Genomic DNA, 10,336 nt, shown 5'->3' with positions numbered 1-10,336 from the left:
TCTTTTTCTAAACAACAGATATTTATGCATCATAATAATTAAAATTCTAAAAGTTACCTAATGTTAGAGCTTATTTTTAAGGATATATATATACTCTCAATTCGGTTCGGTTTTTGGTTGGTTTTCAAATAAAAAATTGATCAAAACCAATACTTTTTTGTTTTCTTCAAATACAAACCAAATATGTCCAATTTTATACTAAAACCAAATTAAACTATCGCATCAGTTTGGATTGGTTCGATTTTTTGTTGTACTCCTACTATCTTATCTTATGTAACCAAATTTTGAACTAATTTAACTATGAGAAGTTAATGTTATTAAATGTTGGTAAATTTGAAATTATATATGGAGCTATTTCAAATATAGTAAAATGAGCCGAATTATTTATAAATATAGCAAAATGTCATCTAGACACTAATAGATGTCTATCTATAATTAATAAATAGTGACATTTTGTTATATTTAAAAATACTTTTAACAGTTTTGTCATTTAAAAGAATTACCCTTTTGGTATGAGTTTTATGAATGGTCTAATTTTAATCATTTACTTTGTAATGTCTAATTTTAGTCTTTGTACTTTCAATCATTTTTAAATTTATTCTCTCTTGCTAACTTATTGTTTATTTTTTCAAAAAAGAAATTATTATATATTAGCATTTTCAATATAAGTCTAAAAACATATTCACATGTTATATTTTCTTTCTTAAAAATTATTGTTATTATTTAACCAAATTTAATTATAAAAAAAAGAGGTTAAAACGTCATTTTAATTCATATATATATTTTGAAGTTTATTCAAATTTAATCATTTTAATTTTAGTATGCACTACTAGTTTTTTTTTTTTTTTTTTTTTGAAAAAAATATCCAATACTAGTGTATCTTACTATAAATTTTAAAAACATGTTTTATATATTGTATTTCCTTGCATTAAAATTATTATTTGATCGATTTTGGTAAAAACTAATTTTGAGGGATTAGATTTAAGTTTTGTTGAAAGTAGAAGGACTGTTGGATAATTAAAATTGAACAAATTTTAAAGTATATGAATCAAAATGATATAAAAAAGAAAATTGATGGACTAAAATTGAGATTTTTAAAAAGTATATATTAAAATCAAATATTTAAAATATATCAACTAAAATTAAACAAAAATGGTATTTTAAGTTTTAGATGTTGAATGGTGTTTAGAGGAAATGTATTATTGAAGCCACTTGCTACGAAGAGATGTAAGGCACAAAAATTAAAGAAGTTTTTAAAACGTTATGATTACTGTGTTTTTCTTTTTGGTAGCACACAAGATCCAAAGGACACAACCTCTGTTTTCTCCCAAATCTACCCTTAATGGACATCTCCCCTAACTTCTTCTTCCTTTTTTTTTTTCAATATATATATATATATGTGTGTTTTTGGTCCTTAAAATTTTTAATCTAATTTTTATTTAGGTTATTTTTAAATATACACAAATAAATCATTTAAAAATATAATAAAATATCATTGTCTTTCAGTGATATTTATAGATACTGATAAAGACTGATCGACACTGAACATTGATAGACTGTGACATTTTGTTATATTTGTAAATATTTTCAACACTTTTTCCATTTCAAACAATTTCCCTTTTTATTTAGTCTTTAGAAGTTTTAAAATGTTATACTTTTAGTACTTAAGTTTTGAGTTTGATTTTAGTTTAGTTCATATGTTTTAAAATGTTACAAATTTACTTTTGAAATTTGAGTTTCGTTTCGATTTGATTCTTAAGTTTTAAGATTTACACTTTTAACCTCGACTTTTCACTAAATGTCCACTTTCAGTCTTTGGCATCGATGTCTATTAATAGTTTAAAATAATTATGAAGTGAGAATTTAAATATAACTTTAATAATAGTGAAAAATAATGAAACTTAATTAATTATTATTCTTTTAAATTAACTAATAGACAGTAATACTAAAGAAGAAAAATTAGTATTTGGTGAAAAATATTAAATTAAAAGTGTATAATCTCGAAACCAAATAACCAAGTGGAAACTCAACCCAAAACCTAATGACCGAAAAGGTATTTTTTCCATCTCAAATTTTCTTCTAAAGAAAATGTAAGATTACGAGTTTGTATTTATTTGATCTCTTAACTTCGTATGTGTATCTATTTGATCCCTAAACTTTATAATGCGTCTAATAGACCTTCAAACTTTTAATTTTGTATCCAATAAGTTTTTGAAATTAAAAAAGTGGCTAATAGATTTTTTAATTTTTAATTTTGTTTACAATAGATCCTTGAATTTTTACTTCTGTGTCTAATAGGACATTGACTTATTTGATGCTTTTTAAAAATTCATGAATTTACTATACATAAAATTAAAAGTATATTAATTTTTAAAGTTTTCAAATAAGTGAGAGTCTTCTTAGATAGAAAATTTAAAATTTAAAAACATATTAAACGTTTTTTAGAGTTCATAAATCAAATGGAGATGTTCGATTTACGAGTTAGATTTGGATTACTCGAAATTGGAAATGTTAGATAAACTGGTAGGAGATAATGATATACTAAAATAAATATAATTTAATTGACATAAAACATGTATTATAAACATATTAGAGATTCAATTCTCCTACCTTATATTGTTCTTATTGCTTTTTCTTTATATATATATATATATTTAAAAAAGGACCTCCTTGATTTTTAAATCTCCTAGACCAAAAGTTTAATTTTCTTTATATTTTTAAGGCATATAATATAATACATCAGTGGTCCTTAATAATGTTCTAGGTCATTTTTAATTTGGGTTTTGATCTTTTATAATTCTTATTTTACTTTTTTAAAAATGTTAAAAGTATCATTTTATTAATATACGTGAACACTTAGCATTATACTTGAGAAAAATTGAATTTTGTCGTTGGAAAAGTTAGGATTTTGTTTATTATCAATTTATCGGAATGGATTTTACTTTTAGATGCATCATATTTTTGTGTTCCAATATGATAATAAAATAAAAGTTTTAAGTCCATTTGGTTCGTGATTTATTTTTCGTTTTTATGTTTTAAAAATAAAAAATATAAAGAAAAACGATTTCCAAAAATAGCTCTTAAAATAGTCTATTTTCAAAAACGATAAATTGTCGTTTTCTTTCCTTGTTTTTAGAAATTATGAACCTACAAAACACTTTTTGAAAAACACATTTATATAGACTAAACAAATTACAAATTCAATATTACAAATCTTTTCTTCAAATTTGAAAAGTGTAGTTTTATTTACAAATTGTATCTCTTATCAATTTTTAATGAAGAGATTTTTTTTTAAAATTGTAAAATATTTGAAGGAAGATGAAAATAATCCTAATTTAACTTGTTAACTTCTTCAACATCAATCCTACAAATTTGTTGGATCTTCCTTTTCGATAAAGGATTTCTTTTTCTTTATCTTGATGGAAATTATTTATATTGTTTTTCTATAAAGAATTCATTTATTCTCTTGTACATTTTATCACTTGTATTTCAGCAAAATTTTTCTTCATCATGTAATCTCTCTAGACTATCTTTCTTTCCCTCAATACCAATAAAAGTTAATTATAATAACAAAAGGCTATACTAAATTATTTTTTTTATTATCTAGAAGAATAAATTTTACCAAATACAAACTAATCTTCTCTTGCATTTTTAAATTCACAACCAAACATAAAAATTAAAATTTGAATTCAAATTTCAAAATTTTAAATTGGAACTAAATGTGTTTTTGGATATCGTGAAAAAGAAGAATTTGTTTTTGTTTTCTACATAATTTTTTTAAAAATAAATTTTTGAATCACAAACCAAATCAGACTTCAGTGATTCAAGGACTTTTGTTACCAGATTTTGATGAACTTTTTATGAAATTATCTAATTGAGATTTTTTATTACATTAAAGATGAAATTGATCCTTTTAAAAGATTAAGGGCCAATTTGAGATTTGTCTAAAAGATTAAGGGCCAATTTGAGATTTGTCTAAAAGATTAGTGACTATTGTGTATATTTTACCTACTTCCAATACCATGGTACATAAATTTATAATTTTTAAATAACTTTAGGACTTTTGTTTTGTTTTTTGTTTGTTTGTTTTTTTTCTCCCATTCATGTGGGATTTGAATGGCACTAGGTCACTAGCTTAACTATGATTATTAACCATTAAGCATCAATCACTACTTAAAAACACAGAATCTTCATTATTAATGCCACAAATAATCTTGATAATGCCATCAAACACCTATTCTTCTTCTTCTTTTATTTTTATTTTTTTAACCAAATTGTCGATAGTTTATGTCTTCAAACGTGATTTTAAATTAATTATTTTATTTGGATCGAGAAAAATTTGAAATGAATGTATTTAAAATTTTGTGTTTAGATGGTAATCGAAAGAAAAGAAAGTTATGAATTTACTAACATAGATTTGTGACTGTGATGTATTAATCGAAAATCAGACTTTGACTAGATTAATTAAGTCGTTTACTTTCAAATCTTGTGGGATCCTGCAAAATCCAAGCATTTTAGTCAGAATTTTTTTAAAAAGTAAAATAGGATTTGAAATCCTTTCGAATTTTAAAACTATTCCATTTCTTAAGGTGTCAAATAAATGAATTTATTATGAATCGAAATCCTTCAAAATTACGAAATTCCAAACGAGCCATTAGACTGTATCACTTTATACCTAGTCTCAATTATAGCCAACATAACATTAGGAGCTAGTTTGCATAATCAGATTTGCTTGTCGTGAGATTCCAAAAACTAATGAAATATGTTTCAGCCTACAATGGATCACCTATCCATCAGAATTCACTTTACACCAAAAGAAGAGTCCATGTAAAGTTAAAGATTAATCATATTAAATCGCTATCAATTTTCTATATGGATGTCGTTATCCTTTTCTTTAGGACAAATATCAATTTTTTTTTTACCTTGAAGATTGTATCAATTTAATCTCCAAATTAAAAATTATAACAATTTAAATTTTAAAATTTTGGAGTTGTGTCAATTTAAACCTTGACAAATAAGTGTATCAATTTAAACCTTAGACTTTTATATGTGTATCGATTTAAAACCTGAACATTGATAAATGTATTCAAATAAAACATAATTGAAATTTAAGTTGATACAATTATGAAAGTTCATGATTTAATTTGATACAATTATTAGTTTAGGGTTTTAATTAATACAATTATTAGTTTAAGGTCTAAACTGATGGAAGATTCAAAGTTAAGTGTATAAATTTGTATTTGCCTTTTTATTTATTATCACTTATACGTTTCATGTTGGAGGAGCTTTTGTGATAAATTTGTGTAACTTTCGTTAATTTATGGCAGCATATATTGTTTAGCTTTTACTCAACCATCCTAATTAACCATTGAACTAATGACAACAAAAAGTCTATATGATAATCAAACTGCATATTTTTATGAAAAGCTATAATGAATAGATAAGTGGGACATCATTTCAACCTATGACATATTCAAACCTATACTTAGATTAAACGTTTCTTTTAATCGAATTATTCAAGGTAATAAGTATAATGATGCATAACATAAATCATTATGAGAGATCCAAACATCATATTTTCATAAATGTTAGATGTAGAGAGAGTTTTTTTTTTTTAAAAAAAATATAGGTAAAATTTTTATTTTCTATCGGATTTTGTATTTCAGAAATGTCCACATTTAGTCCATATATTTTTTTTTTCTGAATTTTAAATTTAGTCACTAAGAATTAATTTTATCATTAGAAATTAATTAAATAGTAATAATATTTTTCATGCCATAAATGCCATTATATGGATTGTGCATATGCAATTAGTTACTAATGTATACCTTTTTTTTTTTTTTTGGTGAAAATTAGAAATAACCTAGCAATATATATGACCTACTTTTAAAATTTTAGTATGAAGACTAAATTTAGATATGTGAAGGTATGAAAATTAGGAAAATTATTTTAAATGACAAAACTGCTAAAAATATTTACAAATAATAACAAAATATCATAATCTATCTGCGATAGACTACTATTTATATCTATCATGATACTGATAGACATAGATAGTAGTTTATCACGGTCTATCATATATAGACATAAAATTTTATTATATTTATAAATATTTTGGTTCATTTTTTTTATATTTGAAAATAGTTTTATAAACTAAAATAAAACAAGTCCCAAAGTGCAAGATCAAAATAAATTTTTAATTTATATATAAAGGGTAACTAACAAAATATTAAATGTTATCTTTTCAATCAATGTATTTTTAAATGTTCAAATTTAATCTAATACTTTCAATAACTCTCAAATTTAATTGTTCAGAATTACTTTTTATTGAAATTAAATAAATAATAATAATGATGATGATAAATTTATTACAAGAAAAAACACAAACACTTTCTAAAATTTATAAAGATAAATTCAAATTTCTAAGTTTTTTTTTTTTTTTCAAAGATGAGTGTGTCTAATTTAATAAATCACTTTTGGAAAAATTTAAAAGGTTTAACAACCACTCAAAATAATTTTTAAAATATATTGAAATGTATTTTAAACCTTTTTCTCAAGAGTTATTTTTTAAAAAAAAAAAACATTTTTTTTCTAGTCATTCCAAACTGATCCGACATAAGCTGCCACAAATCTTTGACTCAATAACCACAGATTCATAATTCATATACTAACTTTAAAGAGAGAGAGAGAAAAACCTTTTTATTTCTCTCTCTCCTAAGTAATAAAAAGACTACTTAAAAAAAAAAACAATATCCTTTGTTTTTATAACTCAAATCAAATGGGTGATGATCTGGTTGGCAAAAAATGTAGTGATACTGATATATATATCACCAAAAAACAGAGACTTTCCACCAAAATCCCAACCCCCTCTTTCTCCTCTTTTTTTTTATTATTTTTTTTATTTTTATTTTTTTTAATATCTTATTTACCACTCAATTTGAGAGTCTCCTTCAAGTCTCTTATATAATCTCCCTCAAATTATCCATATTCCCTCTCTAAAAAATCCTCCACAAAAAAATGAAGAAAATAAATTATCTATTGAGAAAATGCAAGAGCCTTTCAAGGCAATTGGGAAGATCCTCTTCATATAGCAGCCTGAGATCAAAATCCACAAGAGAAGATCTTTGGGTTTGTGGAACAAAAATGGAAGAAGAAGATTTTGAGCAGCAAAAGCAGCAACTTGAAAAGGTGAGTGGCAATGATGTAATTTTATATGTTGGAAGCACAAGGAAGAGATATGCAATAAGTTCTAAGTATTTGAGCCATCCTTTGCTAAATGCTCTTATTGACAAATCCAAGTCTAAGAAATTATTAGCTAATGATGATGATGAAGAAGAAGATTGTATTTCTGTCAGATGTGAAGTTGTTCTATTCGATCATCTCTTGTGGATGTTGGAAAATTCTGATCCAAATATTAGTTTCGATTCTAATTTGGAGGAATTGGCTGAGCTTTATGTTTTTTGAATTCCATGTATCCAAAATTAGTAGGAGTTGTTACGTATCAGAGTTTTGTTTGGTGACGTTTTTGTTTTGAGAAGATAGTCAGAATTCAAAATTATGTATTTACCTTATAATTTCTTTGCCTTGTATATTTACTTTTTGTATTCGAAATTTGTATTTATGCATAATTGTGTCTTTTTTTTTTTTTTTTTTTTTTTTTTTTTTTTTTTTAGTTTAGCTAACCAAACTGGGAGTGAATGTATTTAAAAGATCGTAACACAAATTAAATAAAGAAATCACTTCCCCCATCTTAGGTTTCATAAATTATTGAAACTTGGTTTCTTGTTGCCAATGAACACAATTTGTGATATGTGAATTTGCAAAGGTTACATCTGAGATACTTTTTTTTTTCCCTCTTTGTGGAACATGTATGGAACATTGCCAAACTTATGGTTGTTTGAAGTGCCTTTTTTTTTTTTTTTTTTTCCTCTCTCTATAATCTTACTAAAAGAAAGTTTGTGATTTAGTGGAAATATGAGATGGTACCTGATATCAAAAAAATCCCCAAAACATGATATAATTTTTTATGGGTTAATAAAATTGTATGCCAATTGAATTGGCTTACCGATCACTTTAATCAACCTTGTTTAAGTTAGAGTGAGTTGTCAATTCGGACATTGCTCAATAAATAAGATATCAATTATCATTTCAAATGTCGATGATGAGATACTCACATTTTCATAAATAAATTTAAAAAAAATAGAGTGATTATTATATATAATTTGATTTTATTCAATAACTTTATAACTTTTGGTTTTCACTCTTTCACTTTGACTTGGAGATTGTTTGTACACTATGTAATTGTACCATTTTTCCATGAAAACAAGATATCTTATTCAACGGTTACTTTTTCATCAAATAGCCCAAGTCTCCTCTTTGCCTATGATATGGAGCTTAATTAATTAAAAGATTAAATAATACTTTTGTATATTACCAAACATATAATTGAGTTACTAAAATCCTATATTATGAAGAAATGATGCGAACAACCCAACTACTTAAAAAGGATTATAAATAGAAGTTTTATCATATAAATATCATTTTTTTTAATCCTAGAACCCATTTTCCAATTACTTATACAAGGTATGGGCTCAATAAGTCCAACACAACTGATTTGAAACTCTTTATATCCTTCAAAAAAAAGAAAAGGAGAAAAAGAAAAAAATAATAATAATTTGAAGTACCAACCAATTAGTTGCTAATTCTCTGTTCCTTCTTTGCTCCATCTTTTGTGGGCTTTGAAAGTACTGTTTTGGGCTGTTTCTAAAATAGTCTGAGGGCCCTTTTCAATATATATGTATATATGTATGTATATATACATAGGGTTAATCGTATAAATGGAATTTAAGCCCAAAATAATAAAATATGTAGTACAAGGATAAAATAATTGTATATATAGAAAAAAAATGGTAAAAGACCAAAAACCCCCACGCCCAACCACCATTTTGCACGCTGCTTCCCAATTTTTTCAAATTGAAAGCTATCATTAATAGTTACTATCAGTAATAGCTTTCAATTTGAGAAGTGTGTTATCAATGGCTATCACCGATAATTGCAATCAGTGGTAGCTTTTCGATCGAGGAGTGTGCTATCAGTTACTATCACTGATAGTTGTCATCAGTGAGCATAACTTTCAATTTGAGAAGTGTGCTATTAGTTATTATATTTGATAGTTGTAATTAGTGATACTGTTATCAGTGGTAAATTTTAATTTAAGAGATATGCTATCAGTTGTTATGACTAATAGCTGTTATCAGTTGCTATAAGTGAATATCACCAATAGACATAGCTGCTATTAGTGATGGCTTTTAATTCGAGAAATGTGCTATCAGTGATAGCTATCATTAGTGATGCTGCTATTAGTTATAACTTTCAATTTGAGAAATGAGCTATCAGTTACTATCACTTATATGTTTATATCAATGATAGCCAAATAGTGGCTATTCCAGCTATGTTTCTATCAATGGAAATATTTTAATATTTTAATGTTTTTTGTTTTTTGAATTTGATATCATGTTATACTTGTTTGTAAATAATTTGAGTCTTTTAATTAATTTATTGGTACATGTTGTGTGTTTGTATGTATTTATTGATGCATATAGGTATAGAATGATATCCTTCTACATTGATAGTAATAAAGATATCATTGATAGCTACGGTCAGTGCTATCTTTCTATTGCTATCGATGTAAAGGATATCACTTATAGTATTTATGTATTATGTAATGTAGTATTCGAGATGAAATGACTCATCAAGATTATTTGATTGTGCATAAAAGTTTTCATTGATAGTTTGATATCATGGTATCACCGATAATATGCTATTCATTATAACATGTTACCAGAGATACTATTGAGAACTTCGTACTCTTAAAGCCCTATAAAAAGGAAAAAGAAACTAATGTTTGATAACGTTTTTATTTCTCATTTTTTGAGAAATAAACTTGTTTAAAAGCTATTATTGTTTCTTATTTCAAACTTTTAATAAATGTTTCTAAAGATGATGCAAACTTGAGGATTAAAAAAGTAATTTATTTCAAATCCATTTTCATTATAATAATCACACTTGATGATTGACTTGTTGGTATTAAGTCACTTATGAGTTAGGCACTTTCAAGTTTTGAATTTGAAACACGGTCTCGTAATTCTTTTTTTAATGATTCTAGTGGGAAATGAGATGATGAGGGAGAGAGGAAAATGTTTGGAGAGATGGGGAGATTAGGGAGATGGAAGCAAAATCTGGAGAAAGGAAAGATAATAAAAATAAACCAAAGAAAGGAAAGAAAATAAAAAAATAAAAAAAAGGAGAAATGAAAGAAAATTAGAAAAAATTAAAA

At 25.0% G+C, this 10,336-nt stretch overlaps 1 protein-coding gene across 1 annotated transcript; it reads left to right on the top strand.

Moving 5' to 3' along the window:
* Positions 1 to 6,885: 6,885 nt before the first annotated feature.
* On the top strand, positions 6,886 to 7,628 carry LOC120086826 (SAUR-like auxin-responsive protein family). The gene has a single exon (XM_039043631.2). It carries the CDS (start codon positions 7,018 to 7,020, stop codon positions 7,462 to 7,464), a length of 447 nt encoding a protein of 148 aa, XP_038899559.1. The 5' UTR covers positions 6,886 to 7,017; the 3' UTR covers positions 7,465 to 7,628.
* Positions 7,629 to 10,336: the final 2,708 nt, after the last annotated feature.

The sequence above is a fragment of the Benincasa hispida genome, chromosome 9, assembly GCF_027475165.1.
Source record: "Benincasa hispida cultivar pf3 chromosome 9, pf3_genome.v1.1, whole genome shotgun sequence".
Classification (NCBI taxonomy): Eukaryota; Viridiplantae; Streptophyta; class Magnoliopsida; order Cucurbitales; family Cucurbitaceae; genus Benincasa; species Benincasa hispida.
This window is presented reverse-complemented; position numbering and strand designations above follow the sequence as displayed.